This window comes from Drosophila willistoni (genome assembly GCF_018902025.1).
Source record: "Drosophila willistoni isolate 14030-0811.24 chromosome XR unlocalized genomic scaffold, UCI_dwil_1.1 Seg105, whole genome shotgun sequence".
Lineage (NCBI taxonomy): Eukaryota > Metazoa > Arthropoda > Insecta > Diptera > Drosophilidae > Drosophila > Drosophila willistoni.
The window spans coordinates 2,926,406-2,943,599 of record NW_025814054.1 but is presented as its reverse complement, the minus strand read 5'-3'; the positions used below and the strand labels follow the sequence as shown (position 1 = coordinate 2,943,599).

Below are 17,194 nucleotides of genomic sequence, written 5' to 3'. Positions count from 1 at the left end.
ACTATTTTATTTTTTTTACTTATTATTTGGATTAACAATTTATGTAGATATTAATTGGTATCAGCTGTTAATATCGCCTAGGAAAATGCATTAAGAATTATATTAATGTCGACTGGAAAGTTAGATGGCTTTTGCCAATTCTTAACTCAAAAAATTTCTTAAAGATTTTTCAAGGTTTTTTTTTTAACAGTTTATTTTGGAAAATTGTTTTTTTCTAAAAGAGTTTGCTTATAAATTCACTTGACAGTTTGATTTTTGAGCAAAAAATAAATTGTTGGTGATTTTTCAAACTACAGTTTACTTACAGTTTCAGAGTCACTAAAACTGTCATAATCAGCGAACAAGGAAGGAGAATGGAAGAGAGTGAAGATGGAATGTTATTTAGCTAGCACGTGTCAAAAATTTCCACCCCCCACCACCACAACCTCATCACCCACTTCCCTCCCCCACCTGTCATTTTACTCAGTTACAGAAATACCGTTATGTATCTAGGATATATTATAGGCGGGGGGCCAACAAGTGTAAAGTGCGCAGAAGGAGGGGTGAGTGTGCGAAGGCGGACAGAAGGTAATGCCCTTTTTGGCGCTAAAAGTCAAAATTACGATGATGCCGAAACGCTGAGAAACAGTTTGAGTGTCAAAAAGCACGTGTACAGGGCCAGCAGCTCCAGACAAAGCGTCTAACCGTTAGCTTTCACTCTCACCATTGCTTGAATCCTCTCTCTGCTTGTGAGAGTGTGAATCTCTCTCTCTCTCTGCGCAAACGCAGTTAGTGTCAAACTGTAAAGTTTGCAAATAAACATTGCATGCTGCTGGAATTGCTGCTGCTGCTGCTGCTGTTGCTGTTGCTGATGTTGCCGTTGCCGTTGCCGCTGCTGATTCTTCTTCTTCTTGCCATGCCTCTTCGTATTCGGTCGTCGTCTGTTGACTCGGCACTGCAAAAACAAAAAGAAAAGAAAAACAACAAAAAATGTATTTTCCTTTATTATTATCCTTTTGGCAGGCAATGCAGTAGGACAAGGACTCAGTAAAGACATGAAATTCGATATACGACCATCAATATCAATTAAATTTAATAAATTGTGTATATACATATATATATAGTAAATATCATATCGTTCAATATTTGTGATCAAGTGAGTTTTATCTCTATTTTAATAAGAAGTTATTTGTTTTTTTTTTTATTTTTGTTTTGTGAAAGGAAGAATCTGTGAGTGTTGTGTGTGTGTGTGTATCTCCTGCGAGCGTGTGTGTGTGTGTGTATCTGCCACAAACTAAGCCAAACCAAAGCAAACCCCCATCAATGGCAACATTTTTTAGCGCTGACGTTGCAATTGCAAAAAAATAAAAAAAAAATTGCTTCAATGGAAGCTTCTCCTCGTTAGTGTTTTACTATAGCCGCACAAAAGTGTCCTCGACACACACACACACAGACACTGCAACGACACTTAAATGCATGCCACATGCGCCCTTCACCCTCATGCTCTCAGACATACATATAAAACAATTGGTTACCATTTGTATACATTTTCATGTCCATTTAAATTCTATGCATATCTTAAAAAATCTATACAAACACATATGTATATATATATATATATATACACATATATACATAGTATACTAGCCATGATCGCATGCATTTATGACTAAGTTTATGTGAAAACAATTTGATTGCTTTTGCTTTTTATTATTGTTTCTATATAATTACCTATCCATATGCTTGTTTGTTGGGACAGCATATGCAATCTCATTTTAATATATAAACCAGTTTCTTGATCAATCTAGTATTTTGGTATATTTGATATAAATATTTCAATCAAAAGACAATTGATGTTTTTGTCAGTTTCCTATTAACAAGAAACGACACAATTATCTGTCTAAACTAAAAGCTATTGATCGATTCACAAGAAAAATAAAACCGTGTAAATTAAACATTAAAAATTCATTTAAATTACAAATAAAAGAACAAATTATATTCGAAATAGTAATAATAAATAAGAAAGAAGCTCATTTTGACTACGCCGAAGTTCATGTACCCTTCTAGCACTTGAGATTTAAAAAATAAATGTCCTTGAATAAGTCACGTTTTCGAAATAGTTAACCCTCTAAGCATTGTGAGTATTTAAACAATTGTCAAAAAAGTTTTTTTGGAAAAAGATTCGATAGTTTATTAAGCTTGTGTATAAACAAATGAAACTAATTTCCAAAATGATTTAAAAAATTATCAAATTTCAATATCCAAAAAAGACTTGAGACACTCTTACGTCTTAGAGGGTTGAACAAGCACTAGCAATGGCCTTCCGCTTAATGTTAGATAAAACCTACATCAACGCACTCGAAACCGGATGCTGGTTGACTTCTAAGATTTTTTTAGATATACATACATATGTATGTATATAACTATATGTATGTAGTATATATATATGTATATATATGGATGTAGTTATCGTCTTAGCTAAAGACGACAGTTGCTAGTGCGTGTAAAAACAATTTAGGTTGATATATAGACTATTTCCTATATTGATAATAATAATTATAATAATAAATACATATATTATCAGAAATTTTCTTACTAAGTCTCACTAAGGCCTTTGCTATATTACTACTGAGATATTTCTCATAAAATAACTATAAAGTTTTAATGGTCCAATCCGATGAATTTTCAAACTTGACTTCTATTAGGTTATAAAAATTAAAACACAAAATTGTATTCCAATAGTTTTTTAATGGGGGGCGGTAAAGTTAATACTGAGGTACTTGTCTACTGATAAAGAATATACATACTTACATACATAGATATGTATTGTATTTTTGGGATCAAGGTTAAAATTATTATTAAATGTCAACCAACTAATTTGAACCCTTTTTGGTTTAAACTTATTTAAAGGTGAAATTTATAAATTTTTTATATTTGGTTTTATACTAAAAACCCAATTGTTGTAAAAGTGAAATCATGCATATCGATGTATTGGTGTACTTACATACATCTGTACATACATATGTATGTTTTTTTCGCCCATTTGTTATATCATATAACATTGGTAACCTATTGTTAATAAGCATTTTGTGGCATTTTCTATTTAGTTGAAGCGTTCAGTCTGCTCTTGCCAATAATGCAGTTCACATTTGGCGACACATTTCTCAAATATAATGGGCAAACACATAAAAAAAAAAGCACAGCTCCATATACATATACAAATATATTATATTTACTTGGCACACACGCAAAAAAGGTGTCAATTCGAGTTGTTAGTTGTGTGTGTGTTTGGGGGGCTCAAACTTGGTAGGCAGTGAAATAATTGTATACCTCTTATATATAGAATTTGAATAATGCTCTTACATATATACATACGTATATTCAAACATACTTACATCTATATATACATATCTATAGTGAGTATTACATTCTTGATAAACCAATAACTTTGATAAAACGGAGTCAATTTTATTAACTCTAAATGGTAAAAGAGAAATTCTCACTTTGAAATTTGACATAACAACAAAAACATTTTTTTTTAATCTGAAATGTGTACGACTTATGAAATTTCATAGAAAACAAAAGAAATTGAAAACATTTCTAAGAACATTTTTTTTTCTTTTTAAAATAAAATAATAGATTATGCGTGTAGGGTAAAATAAGAGCAACCAACTAGGTTTAAGGTCGCAACTGCCTCTGCCAGTAGAATTCAGTCTTATTATCGCATTTAAATATATAAATAGTTAATGAGATTAAAATTGAAAAGGGACAAAAAAGAGAACAGCAACTTAAAAACATTTTTAAAAAAAATGTTCAAATAATTGCTAGCTCAATCAGCTGATTATGCGAATTTGTTGAGAAGAGAAGTGAAGAAGACACAAAAAATTCAATAATTATGACACAAAAAGAAGAAAAACCAAATAATCGTGATAAGCAAAATATATATACAAATTCATAAAGCAACAAAAGCAACGGATAAAATTATTATTACATATATATTACATAAACATAATAATAGTAAAAAGAAACTATTGCGCTTAGACAAGACTATTAAAATACCCTAACTAACAGAAAAAGCACTTCAAGCTCAATTAGTCTAATATACTCCATACACAAAATGGGTATAGACAATAATAATAATAAAAAAAAACACAAATTTCACATCATAGTTAAATTATCTATCTCTCGGATGATGCCAAAGCAAAAGTTAACCACTGCAGCATCGTGATGTGTGATCGATTGTCGACAAAAAAAATATATACATACATACATATATACTTAATCACTTCCCCCCCCCACACACACAATCTTCATCTGCCTCCTGCATGATCATCACCATCATAATCTCGCTGACGCAATTCTATGCTGGCGGCGCGGCAAGGTCCAAAACCCAAACTACTCAATCGCATTCATGGATCAGACACTGTCGAAGTCGGTTCCTCCTCCCTCACATAACGTTTGAGTTTACTTATTTTTTTTTTTTTTTTTTGTAAACTGCTGTTTGTATGCATTAATTAAGTGAATTGAATTCGAATTCGAGTACCTAACAGAAATAAACAATTTATTCACATAAACAGAAAGTGCAACTGAATGAATTTGTGGTTTATCATTTAATTCTTGGCAGTGACACAAAAAGTGTAGGCCAAAATTAGATTTGCAAACAAGGCTAAAAATACATTAAAAATTCGACAGCAAACAGCAAATGCAAATGCTTAACATTTCATTGACGATGCATCGCTAAATAAAACATGAAAAGTGCATGAACATGAAAAGTGTCTAGTTGAAACTATCCCTTGGGATTGGGGGTCCATAACCCATACCCCTTTGCATACATACATATGTATGTATGTGTGTATTTTGCCATCAAATTGAAACTATCTTATCGATTTGTGTGTGTTTTTTGTTTGTTTGTTTTTTTCGTGTATTTTCCATCCAACCAAATGCTGGCGCAGAGGGTAACTGGTGACTATAATTCCCTAAAGGGATTACAAACTTAATGTCATGGATATGGCCGAACTCCGTTGTCCGTTACTGGAATCGGAGTCCAATTACACTAATACCCAAGAACTGGAAATACAAATGGCGAAATTGAGATCAAAAAACCAAAGAGCCAGGGATCCCGATCCGGATGGTGATCGTGAGGCGACCATAATAACCACCTTGATCAAATCCCTGTCAGTCAGATGTCGGCGACAAGTTCGTAGGAAAACCATACTGGGTACACTGCTGATGTTTATTTTCTGTTATTTTGTAATCGGACGACCGGAATGGGCCAATGTGATAGATCTGAATGTACTCCATTCGGGCAACTATTTGACAGTTCATCATCAGTCCACAGTGGAGGGTATGGATGGTAAGGAGAGATTTATATCCTTTGGATTATTGCATGTTTCCTATTTACTTTATATGAGATTTTCATTTTTCATACCATGCATCTAGAAGAAAGCTTTTTCCAACAACATAAAGAGATTACATTTTTGATTAGTCCTAGTCCAAGTCTTTTTGTCCGTCTGTATGAACATCTAGATCAAGAAGATTATCAAAGCTAGAGCCATGAAAGCAAGCAAGTTAATTTCAAAACACGCCTACTTCCGCCATCATGTTAAAAACAAAAACGTATTGTCTTGTCCTTATTTACTTACTTTTCCTCTTCATTAATTTCTATAAAAATTACATAGAAATATATCGCAGAAACTAACTTATTGTACGCCAACGTTTATGTCCATTATGCACTCCTTCACCATAACATTTTTACATAATCCAAATCGAAATTTTTTCTGGATAAGGCATAAAACGTACATAACCTTCAAACTATCACTCTGTCCCTTTCTATTTCACGCCGTTTCCTCATCCCCTCTGGAAAACCCTTTGTACAGTACAAATACGTATATACAGTGTGCGAGTAATGAGGTAGTTGGCTGCTGGCAGCTTTTGAGGAAAGCCAATTTATATAAATTAAAACTTGTGTTCCATTTATCCTATTTTACTAAAAATTTGGAATATGATGTTTCTCCCTAAGAAATATAATCTTAGTAAATTTCACAAAGATGCTCCAAGGCTTTTACCTATTTTTTAAACAGAACTAAAAGATATAGTGTTTAATCCAAAGAGAGATATATATTAAGTTTTATTCAAAGTGCTTACGCACCGACAGAGAAACTGTCATGCCTATTTCGACTCAGGCTCTGCGTTATAAAAATGTCTTTCACTAGGTGCACGGTATACCAAAGTCGGCGCGACGACTTACTTCATTTCTTTGTGTTGTTTTTTAATGTTTGTGTCTTTTGTTGTTGCACGTGTCATAATTTAATCAGAATTTAATCAAAATGCTACAATGAATACCATTACGATTGTGCCACAAGGCTATCTTGTATATAGCAATTACTGCAAAATCGAGGATCTGGATCCCTATAAAGCCGAAGTGATGCGTTATTTTAAGCGAGCCAAATACAAACAGTGCCAAAAATTGCCACCATTGACCCATGTGAAATTTGATGCCAAAACGGAGCGATATGTCCTCGGTATCAATGGTACGGCCTTCAAGAGCTACAAAGTGGGTGCACAATTCCATTGTTGTTACATGTCCGTGGAGCGATTAAACGACACGGAGGTTAACTACACGAAATGTGAACGCTTCAAGGGCAGCAGCCATCCATTGGAACGTGGATTGGAGAGCATAATAGTGAAATGTACATCGAATGGCAAACAGATTTATATCAATGGACACGCCATGATACCAGAGAGAACGGACATTCGAGAGAGACTGAACAAGTGGAAGAAGAAGGATGGGGAGAGACCGCTCAGTGTCTTGATGATTGGCATTGATAGTCTCTCGAGGGTTCATCTAATACGGGCTATGCCCAAAACTGCTCAATATCTGTACGATAATGATTGGTTCGAAATGGCTGGCTACAATAAGGTGAGTGCTCCACTGCATTTCCATGGTTGATGAACTTTAAGAAATTTTTCCAACAGATCGATGACAATACTTATCCAAATATCATGGCCATGTCGACCGGTTGGAGCTTGGAATACGCCAACACGCAGTGTCCACCATGGAAAGTTGGCGGCTTGGATAAATGCAAATTCATTTGGAAAATGTATGAGGATTATGGGTTTGCGACAGCCTATGGCGAGGATGCTGTAAAGATCAATACATTTAACTATATGAGGCAGGGATTCGTGAAACCGCCAGTGGATTACTATTTGCGTCCTTATCTGACGGCGGCTGAGAAGCTGCTCTATCGCACCATCGACACCGGAATGCCCCACTGTCTGGGCTATAGCTATGCCTCCGAGCACATCTATGACTACGCCCTGGAGTTCAGTCGTCGGTATTTGAATGACACGTACTTTGGATTCTTTTGGACCAATACGCACAGTCATAGCGACATATCGCAGACCAGTTCGATGGACGACTATATGGTCAACTATCTGCAGCAATTGGTCCAGCAGGGCACCATGGAGAACAGCGTTGTGGTGTTCTTTAGTGACCATGGCCTACGTTTTGGTCCCGCCAGATCCACCTGGTCGGGACACTATGAGGAGCGATTGCCCACACTATTCTTTTGGCTGCCGAAAAAGTTGCGTCAAAGTCATCCCGACTTTGTTCAGGCCCTGAGATTGAATCGCAATCGTTTGACCACCCCGTACGATCTGCATATGACCCTTAAGCATATTCTCACTTTATCGGGACGCGTGGATGGTGGCCTAAAGACACTGGGCCCCTCAATGAGATGTCCCGTCTGCCAAAGTCTGTTTACTCCCGTATCCGAGAATCGGAATTGCGAAGAAGTTGCCATCGAGGATCATTGGTGTACATGCCGTTCGTATAAGACCATTTCGAAGAATTCCAAACATGTCCAGCTGTTGGCCAAGCGAACCGTTCATTATATTAATGATTTTGTGGCTGAGGCTCAGAATGGTTCATATAGCAAATTGTGTCAACATCTTGCCCTCCAGTCGGTGAAAAGTGCCTTTGAGGCTAAGCCCAATGCCGATGACTCGGACGATGATCATACGTATCGTCTGATATTCTACACCTCACCCAACAAGGCTCTGTACGAGGCCACCGTTAGGCATAATATTGTGAGTGATACCATGACGGTGACCGGTTCGGTTAGTCGGCTCAATATGTATGCCGGTGAAGCGGATTGCCTCAAGGATGTGGCAGCCAAAAAGTATTGCTATTGTAAGACACATGCCAAGGGATAAGCGTTCTAGATTAAGTTAGAAACAAAACAGAAACCTAACCCAAGTGCCGTTAACTTTACATGCATATTGTATGAATATGATAGAAGTCATAATCAAGTAGCTTTAGTGCCCTTCGGCCCTGTTGATCCCCCTCTCTCGCTCTATCTCTTTCTCTTACCACAGCGACATAATATATGTATATATGTAGGCATACAATATAATATAAAAAATTTCATTTGCCAATCCAATGTCTATATACAGTAGTCTCAATTTACTTACAAATAGATTTATTATAATCTTCTGTATAGGGGTCAAATCAATCAATAATTAGATATAATCTAAACTAATACTAGCGCGATTTAAATCATATGAGAAATTATATATATTTATATAAGTAGCTTCAATATAATGCTAATTATATCTTCAATAATAAGTTTTCATTCCTTTCTGATTCTCTAAAAAAAAACTAAATTATTTTCACTTATAGTAAAAAAGACAGAGGGATGAAAATTGAATTAATTAATACATGTATGTATATAGATAAATATATTTATGTATATATTACGTTATCTTGGCCTAGCCAAGAACCTTTATCAGGCAGATAAAACATATTTTACAATGAAACTAAAACTTAAATAGATTGTTTTTCCATGTCTGAAGATTCATACGCATCGTCATCCTGCATTGGCGGCTGAAGGATTTGCCAAATTGAGAGTTTTTCGGCAAAGCTGTAGTGGGTGAGAAAATTCTTTAGAGATTTAAACAATTTTATGAGATTGCCATTTCTGGTCATTGTTATCGTATCGCCCGGCAAGGAGCGCACTTCTAAACGCAACTCTCTCATATCCTGTTTGGCTTTCATTATGAAATAACCTTTCATATCGGCTTTAACTGAGCGGCGGCTGCTTGAAAATTCGTCCGTTTGTGCGCGTTGATGTTCATAAAATGATTTTCCTGGTACATGGTTGAAATTACGATCCTTCCAAGTGTCCAAAGTAGTGCCTATTTGCCACATATAGTAGTAGGGGAACTCCTTCTTTTGGCTGACATGAAGTACTTTCATTTGTAATTCATAGATTTCGGAGAGAACATCCTTAATGGTTTCTATTTGACAAGTTAACCAATGCGCATAGATACTCTTGTCGTTACTCAAAATCTTCATTTGTACATTTCGGGTCAGCACTTTGATATCATTTGTGGATGGCAGTAAGACATGTGAATGCTTTGGTATATCTAGCAAACACAACTTCGTGTACTTGGCCAGCTTATTTTGCTCCAGTTTCTCGAGCAACCCAAATAACAGATAATCGTACAGCATTGTGGTATTTACAAAGTTTTTCGCATTATCACAGGCTTCAGCAGCCAATGTGAAGCATTGCTGAATGTAGATTAAATTCGCTTTCGATACGCCTTTAGCCACATTATGATCCAACTCGAAAGGATCCTGAATACACAAGGTGCGTTGCATTTGAAATCTCTCTGGTCGTGTCCCTGTAAACCGTTCAATGGCGTCCATTTGAGCGTAATAATCGGGAAATGCGTGTGGTCCCAGAAAGGCTAGCGTTCGATTTAAAGCACGTCCCAAATATGGCGATATCAAAATGCTCTCAAAATCCAAAGTGCTGTAGAATTTGAAAAAGCCACGAATTAAATCAAAGCTATTTACATCATTGGAAATCTCTGGAACATTCTTCAAGTCGTAAGCATAATTAACGCCCCACACATTTGAGGGTAACCGTGTCGACTGTAAATTCTTGATGGAGGGCAACAAGCCGCGCTGTTGCAGATAGTACACAATCAGAACGCATAGGCAATAGCTAGTCATGCAAGCGGGGCCATTAATTTTCGATTTCTTGGCCCAAATTTTAAGGAACAAATTCAACTGCTTGAGTCGCAGGTCTCTGCTAATAAGTTCAGTCACAAAACGGGAATTGTAAATGCTTTTCGGATTCGATACATTAATGTCAGTGCTGAGGCCAGTCGTCATGTGTTTACAGCGGATAATGGGCACCCGAGCACTCCGAATGGCAACGACGTCGCCAAATAACGTGGCGGTGCGTAGAAAACCGTTGATTTGATTGTATAGAACCGTTCGCGATTTACGTTTTTTGCCATCCCACTGCATGTACAGGTCAACGTCGCTATCTGTAAGTTAAACAATGACTAGGGATCATTTAATAAACTAATTTCCGAAATCTGTCACACACATTTCAGGGATAGCCCCGTCACTATGGAACCAAATGGTGTTACTTCCAGCAAACTTCCCATCTTTTCTTGCACTAGTATACGCATATCATGAATGCACTCAGCTATCTTTACCCGTGGGGCAGTATAGAAATCCAAGATTGTGTCCAATTCATTGCCAAGGGGCGATTGATCCATTAAATGTTGCAATCGATCGCGTTCGGAAGTACCTGGATCCATGCATCCGTGTTCCGCCATAGTCAAAAGTGATAATGATGCTGAAAGGAAAACATAATAAAGGGTTTGAGTTTAAGATTGTTTCAATAGAATGTAAATGAATGTAAATGAGTACATAAGTGGATCTTCCTCGTTTGTGGATTAAAATCTAGGAAAATTGAAGCAATAGCATTACCAACAATAACACTTTATTCGTTTGTCTTCGTCGTTACTTTGCACAATGTAGTTTGTATTAATTTTTGCATTTAATTTTTCAACAATTCAAAAACAGCTGTTCATCTGACGTGCGTATTAGCTAGGGTTGTCGAAAATATATCGATATTTTTTGCTCAGAAATAGCGATACTTATCGCATCTAAACATGTGTTGGAAAGTGCATTAACATTGTGCGATGTGAAGTTGGCTGCGCCAGCTGGATGCCGGCAAAACAAAAAAGAAACAAATAAAAAATTAAAAGCGAAATGAATCTATTCGAAGAGCTTGACACATTGGATCCCGGTTCCAAGCAAATACCGCCACGAATCGAGACACCCACGCCACATAAGATAGCAGTACTTCTGTTACTTAAACAGTATGTAACGGTAAGTAAACGATTCAAGCTTAAATTTATTTAAAGTTAATGCATTATTTTCGCATTCATTTTTCGATAGGTTAAAGAATCCTGGATTGAGTCAGGCATTAGCCTGCGTCCACAGAGGCGACGGATGTTTTGCATGCTGATGCTTAAGCTTATCCAGGAGGCGGATATGACCTACAATGAGCTTCACAATTTGATCACATCGAAGCGCTACAAGTTGGACCCATTGATGCTGGAATCATTTGAGAAAGCCATGTCCGAGCTATGCGGCTCGGGAAGCATTGAGGCATTGTTCTACTTCACAGATATGGGAAATATCGGTGAACTGCTGAATGAGGAATACGGTGTCAGCCAATTCAGTATGATGGGCGTCTATGTGCGGAGAGTGGGCGTGGTAATGGAGCGACTAAGTTTTGCAGAAATGATGGGCATGTATAGGAACATATGTGCATACTATGAGCGTGGAATTAGAGCTTTGGCTATAGGACCACGGAAATTAGTGGCCGGCGGCGTCCTACACAGGCAAAATGAAGAGACACCTGCCCCAGAAATAGAAGGAGGAGATCCATCGAAAACGGGGGCCAAGGCAAAGGAAAAACTTCTTAGGACACTCGACCGTAATCCTTTAAGTAAATGGGCTCCCAAACAGGCAAAGTTCTTCATTAATCAACAATCCGAGCTGCTTGAGATAAATGAATGTCAGGCCCTGCCGCCCATACAGCTGCAACAGAAGGTGCATGAGATTATCCACGATTTGCCACTGGCCACCATGCCCTATTTTCTAGGATATATGAATCAACTGCGTGTGCGAGACTATTTCAATGCTCTGGCCGCCCTGCATCGTGCCCTGGACAGGAGTCCTGTTAGACTTATGAGCCAAGAGAAGGGATATCAATATTTCTGTGTAAATCTGGCCATACTCCATGCCACCTTCGGGCATAAGGACGAAGCGCTGGCTGCCCTGCGCGAAAGCATTATGCTTGCCCAAGAACATGGCGATAAGCGTAGTCTGAACTTGGCCAATACTTGGTATTGCCTGCTCAGGGATGAGTTGCCTTTGAAATTTGTTCAGCGTGGTGTGCTAGAAGCCACTGAATCCGAAAGCTCCCTGCTCCAAAATTACACATTAGCCTTGCATTTTGCCGTGAAACTGGGAACAGTATCCGGGTATCAGCCATTGAGACTGTTCGATCTGTTACATCATAGCGACAATATGACAAATCGCAACAATTTCACCGAGCACGCTTCGGAGGCTTTGTCCCTAAGGAGTACCGTTTGGTGTGCATATGGCAAGCATCAGTTGGCCGCTCTCTATGCCCAGCTCTTGCTAATATCCAAGGACAGGAATAAGAGTGGATCAGCCGGTCTGGGCAGTGCTATGGCTACCTATGCTCTGTGGCTGCAGCTGCAAGGAGAGCCTCGTATGTCCCGTGTCTTGTTGCATTGGGCACGTGAACGCTTTCCGCGTATACCCAGTGCCGAGTGTTGGATGATTAGCCAATCGCATGTCATCATCCAATCAGGCATATATCGCTGCCGTTGGCATGATGCCCTGAAGGCCTGCGATCAACTCTACCTACTCGATCCGTGGGATTCGATTCTTCAGCGTTCGGCAATCTATGTGGCCAAGCGGGAGTTCTTTAATGCCCGGCGCCTGCTCGACAAACTGAATCGCAAGCCAAAGCTGCCTTTTCTGCTCAGGATAAGAGTTCAAGTATTACTGGCCTATTGCAGTCTCGCCGATGGCAGATTCTCCAGCGAAACAGTCACTCTGCTGCTACGCGTCTCGGAAGACATGGCCGCCTCACAGATGGACTACGAACTAGCTCTGGTTGATATGCTTTTGGCTCAGCTTCTCCTTCTTTTGGATATGCCGCAAAAGGCATATCAAGCCATCAAGCGGAGCATGGATGACATTCACATCAATGGTGGACTCTACGAGCGAGCGAAAACGGACTTCGTTTTCGTACGTTGTCTAATGGCCATCACCCCCAACAACATTGAGTCGCGTAAGAACCAACTGGTCAAGTGCCTGGATATATTGGAGAGATGTGCACAATCCTTTAAGAAATTGTCCGCCCATGCCAAAGTGTTGGATGTGTATGTCTTTCTGGCACAGCGATTCAATGAGTTTGGCGAACGTCTCCTCAGAAATAAATATGCTGGAGAGTTTCGACGTTATTTTATGGTTCATCCCATACCACGAGAGTATTTGGGCAGCCCATAGATTTCCATATGTGATTCATAGATTATAATGAAGAAGTTTCATGCAAAAATAAAAAAAGGTACTAACTTTACCAGCATGACAAAAAAAAAAATCAATTAGATGTCATCAATTTCTCCATTCACCAAAATTTCATCCAACATTAATATCGCAAGGATAAATAAGATAGTAGTTATAGTAGCAAAATCTCATTAGATTTTCAACTATGTAATTAACTCTTAATAAACATAGTTTTATTAATTTGTTTACATCGTAATTGTTCCTTTGACATATGATACAATATATGTATGTAGTTATATATGTCAACTACAATACAACTAAAACTATTTCAAGTTTCAAAACGACGATGGATATCAGAGAATTTGCGTTATGTCGCTTTAAGAATGGATCTCCATTTTAATTGGTTACAGTTTGGAGGGTATAACCAATTGCAAATGCTTTAGGTCCTGGCTCCGGCTATTTGGTTTGTAACGATCTTGGTCAGTGTGCTGGTATGTGTATATGGGGATGCAGCAATTGCTAATGCTCTGTCTCCTGGCTGGGATTATTAATTGATTGAATAATATTTAGCGTTTGTATCCTTTGATAAACTTAAACTAAAATTAGTGTGTGGCATTCTTTCGCTTTGCATCGCTTCGTGGTAATGAATAAAAATTAACGAATCAATGGTAAACTGGGCGATCCAGTCTGGGCCATAGCACTGCCGGGCCCGAGGAGCACTTGCTTCTGCTGCGATTTCTGCAACTCCTCCATTTGAGCGCGTTCGGTTTCAAAGATAACGGGCGCAAACAAAATGACGGAGGTGGTGAAGAATATCCAGGAGGCATTGCATGTGAATGTGTAAAGGGCGCTTATGCTCTTTACAGTGGCGCCTGTGACTGATCCGGCAGCATTGCGTATGGTTTCGGGGAACATTTCACTCAATGCCAAGACACGCTCACCAAAAGACTCATCGGGTTCCTGCAACAACATCAGATCAACAAGAACCAGAAGAAATAGTAGAAACAGGTTTGAGGTTAGATATGGTTTATTTACAAACAAAACGCAGCAGTTGCTCCATTTTCCAACTTACATCATCATAATTCTCACCCTCGTTCTGAGCATCATCGTTGGATGTCTGCAAATGGTAGAAAAATTGCACATCAATTGATAATACAACTAGCAGATGTTAACTTCCCCCCCGTCCCGTCTTTTACGTTTAACTAGACCCGTGCCATTACGTGAGCACGATAAGAGGCCGAGCCGGAGCACGTTGCCTGATGTTGGGCTTTATTTTTTTATTGTTGCTTGCTACTTACAGTGGCCACTGTGCCGGGGCCTGCTGTCCGACGCTCGGGCGTCTCATCCTTGCTCCCACCTAATGACGACATCCCACTATCCTTTTCAATGAACTCAATTTCAGGATCAGAGTCCATCAAATCCTCAATTTTCACAGTATCGGTATCCACTTTTGCGGCTTTATCTTTAACACTAGCGGCAAAAATTCACTGGGCAACTTAATTGTGACCCCTGGCGTACATTAATAATCGACAATGATTGGTAATTTAACCGTTTTAAGTCGCAATAAATTGAACAAAAAAAAAATTGATTTTTATACTCAAGTTTGCATATGCCTGCCAATCAACGGTCACACTGCTCAAGCTAAGAATACTAAAATATGTTGAAGGAAAATACTAGAGATCGATAAATCACGTGGCTGCCAGACTGTCAAATAGGGGCAAGAATAGTAATAGTGGGAACAACAAAAAAAACGCTAAAAACTTGGATTTATATTTGAAATTTTCAAACTGTCCATAGCAAGCTGAAACCAAAGTAAATGTATAAATGTATGAAATTAAAATATGGTCACCATATAACAGCAAAAAAGAAATATTATTTCGTAGCAGCAATTAACTTGATTATTCTCCTTTTCGTTTTTGTGTGACTTTTTTCGCTCTATGAAAAATAATAATTAATAATAATTTCTGGCAGGTATATAGCAGGAGACTCTTGTTATTTTTACAAACAAGTTCCTCTTGATCCTTCGAGACAATTATTTATAATTTTGGATACAACAATAACTGTCAATTTACTGTGACCCGATTAATTCATTTATTCTTCGATAAAATAAAATGTTATCCAAACCACCTCCCTGTTAACAAAAAAAAAAAAAACAAAACAAGGCAATTACCAATTATATTTTTTAAAGAATAATACAGTTTTTAAATAGAAAAACACTCGTTGAAATATTTCATGAAACAATTTTTTGTTGTTGTTTATTTTGGTTTTTGTTTAAAACACTAAATTACACATTTAAATAATTTACAAAAAAAAAAAAGATTTGTGTTGGGTTTTAGTTTCTAATTATCATCTCCTTCTTTCACTTTGCATTCTTCTGCTTCTCATCCATCTGTGTCCTATCTTTGCTTGTCTCTGACTCACTTATTAGTTATTAGAGCAGCAATTACAATAATAATAAATTTGACATTAAGTAAGGTAGTATATGCTGCAATGTTGTTCTTACCCCTCTATCTACTACTCTACTGCTAAACAAACATACACACATGCTCAATTATAATCGGTTCGTTTTGTTGTTGTTGTTGTTTCTGTATATAATTAGACCCAAACCCACAAAAAAAAACCCCGAATTAGAGATTTGAACCGCTTTTGTTTTTGTTTCTTTACATACATATACACATCATTCCTTGTAGCATCTTTCGAAAAATATAACTTTGTGTATTTGTTTTTATTTTTGTTGTTTTTTTTTTTTTTGTTTATTAGTATCCTATACATACACGCACGCTCGCACATGGATTTCTCTCGTTTAATTTATTGAAATTATATTTTTGGTTTATTTGTTTATCCAATTTGCATTTTCATTTGCACTTGCTGTCTCTCTCTCTCTTGGGCGCGCGCGCATTCGCCATCTGGTTGGTTTTTGTTTGTGTTTTTTTTTCGCAAATTCTTTTGGAATTTATAGTATTCTAAATAGTATTATAATTATTATAATTATTATTACTGTTTTATTTTTTATCAAAATAAAAAACTACAGCATTTTATACGATACGATTAGAGGCGCTAATTTTACATTCATGTTTTTGTTTTTTCCTTTTGTTTAGCTAATTGTACAAACATAGATGTTGTTTAATTAATTGTAATTAATTTATTCATTTTTCTTTTGGGACTGCTTGAACATCAGTTTAATTTATTTGTTTTTATTCTTCTTATGCTTAATTTTGTTTTCTTTTTTCAATTTGTTTATATAGATTTCAGATCACTACAATTTGCAAAGTAAAGCTTAGTATTCAGTTTATATGGAATTTCTTTTTTCTTATTTTTTCTTCTGTTTTATTATTATTATGTTTTTTTTTGTTTTTTGTTTTGTTCATAATTCGATTCTTTTGGTTTTTTTTTTAATCATATTACTTTCGTTTTGTTGTTGTAACAATAAAAACCAAAGAAAACAAAAAGGTTCTGTGCAGTGTATAATAATAAACAAAAATTAAATAAAATAACTAGCAAGGAAAATAAACCAATAAAATAAAAAAAATTAAAAATTACCAAAAAGAAAAAAAAAACAATAATTTAAAATTTTTTGACAATTTCTTTTTTGTTATAGTTTGGTTGTGTGTGTGTGTGTTATTTTGTGGGTGCAGAATTTGGTTTAAAAGCAGAAGATGAATTAGTGTTACTCTCATTTATTTGGCAGTTATATTTTTTATGTCGTTTCCTTATTTTCTTTTGTTTTTTTTTTTTTTTTTGTAATACAAAACTATTGTTAGCATATAATAACGTTTTTTCTGCTATTGATCTCTTAAATCC

At 36.9% G+C, this 17,194-nt stretch overlaps 4 protein-coding genes across 6 annotated transcripts; 2 read left to right on the top strand and 2 right to left on the bottom strand.

Annotated features, from left to right (window-relative positions):
- Positions 1-4,739: 4,739 nt before the first annotated feature.
- Positions 4,740-8,682, top strand: LOC6646148. 3 transcript variants are annotated; one of them, XM_023177965.2, is made up of 4 exons: positions 4,740-4,819; positions 4,932-5,332; positions 6,294-6,898; positions 6,955-8,682. In XM_023177965.2, exons 2-4 carry the CDS (start codon positions 4,981-4,983, stop codon positions 8,191-8,193), a joined length of 2,196 nt encoding a protein of 731 aa, XP_023033733.1. In that variant the 5' UTR covers positions 4,740-4,819; positions 4,932-4,980; the 3' UTR covers positions 8,194-8,682. The 3 variants fall into 3 exon arrangements, with proteins under 3 accessions (XP_023033733.1, XP_046867704.1, XP_002068934.1); XM_047011748.1 differs by having other exon boundaries at positions 4,750-5,332; XM_002068898.4 differs by having other exon boundaries at positions 4,751-5,332; positions 6,342-6,898.
- A 14-nt stretch (positions 8,683-8,696) lies between these two features.
- On the bottom strand, positions 8,697-10,902 carry LOC6646147. Its single transcript, XM_002068897.4, has 3 exons — positions 10,769-10,902; positions 10,380-10,634; positions 8,697-10,317 (listed from the first exon to the last, which is right to left on the bottom strand). The coding sequence occupies exons 2-3, from the start codon at positions 10,612-10,614 to the stop codon at positions 8,804-8,806; spliced, it is 1,749 nt and encodes a 582-aa protein (XP_002068933.3). The 5' UTR covers positions 10,615-10,634; positions 10,769-10,902; the 3' UTR covers positions 8,697-8,803.
- Positions 10,903-10,984: 82 nt separating this feature from the next.
- On the top strand, positions 10,985-13,641 carry LOC6646058 (anaphase-promoting complex subunit 5). The gene is made up of 2 exons (XM_023177964.2): positions 10,985-11,173; positions 11,243-13,641. The coding sequence occupies exons 1-2, from the start codon at positions 11,054-11,056 to the stop codon at positions 13,394-13,396; spliced, it is 2,274 nt and encodes a 757-aa protein (XP_023033732.1). The 5' UTR covers positions 10,985-11,053; the 3' UTR covers positions 13,397-13,641.
- On the bottom strand, positions 13,566-15,037 carry LOC6646057 (mitochondrial import receptor subunit TOM22 homolog). The gene is made up of 3 exons (XM_002068895.3): positions 14,692-15,037; positions 14,466-14,510; positions 13,566-14,353 (listed from the first exon to the last, which is right to left on the bottom strand). The coding sequence occupies exons 1-3, from the start codon at positions 14,806-14,808 to the stop codon at positions 14,048-14,050; spliced, it is 468 nt and encodes a 155-aa protein (XP_002068931.1). The 5' UTR covers positions 14,809-15,037; the 3' UTR covers positions 13,566-14,047.
- Positions 15,038-17,194: the final 2,157 nt, after the last annotated feature.

Excerpts from the sequence above, each read along its gene's own strand:
- LOC6646148 (XM_023177965.2), top strand. The coding sequence starts at position 4,981 with ATGGATATGGCCGAACTCCGTTGTCCGTTACTGGAATCGGAGTCCAAT. Across the intron at positions 5,333-6,293 it reads CACAGTGGAGGGTATGGATG|AATTTAATCAAAATGCTACA; the intron begins GTAAGGAGAGAT and ends TAATTTAATCAG. Across the intron at positions 6,899-6,954 it reads AAATGGCTGGCTACAATAAG|ATCGATGACAATACTTATCC; the intron begins GTGAGTGCTCCA and ends TTTTTCCAACAG.
- LOC6646147 (XM_002068897.4), bottom strand. The coding sequence starts at position 10,614 with ATGGCGGAACACGGATGCATGGATCCAGGTACTTCCGAACGCGATCGA. Across the intron at positions 10,318-10,379 it reads GACGGGGCTATCCCTGAAAT|ATAGCGACGTTGACCTGTAC; the intron begins GTGTGTGACAGA and ends TTTAACTTACAG.
- LOC6646058 (XM_023177964.2), top strand. The coding sequence starts at position 11,054 with ATGAATCTATTCGAAGAGCTTGACACATTGGATCCCGGTTCCAAGCAA. Across the intron at positions 11,174-11,242 it reads TACTTAAACAGTATGTAACG|GTTAAAGAATCCTGGATTGA; the intron begins GTAAGTAAACGA and ends ATTTTTCGATAG.
- LOC6646057 (XM_002068895.3), bottom strand. The coding sequence starts at position 14,808 with ATGGACTCTGATCCTGAAATTGAGTTCATTGAAAAGGATAGTGGGATG. Across the intron at positions 14,511-14,691 it reads GCCCCGGCACAGTGGCCACT|ACATCCAACGATGATGCTCA; the intron begins GTAAGTAGCAAG and ends TACCATTTGCAG. Across the intron at positions 14,354-14,465 it reads AGGGTGAGAATTATGATGAT|GAACCCGATGAGTCTTTTGG; the intron begins GTAAGTTGGAAA and ends ATGTTGTTGCAG.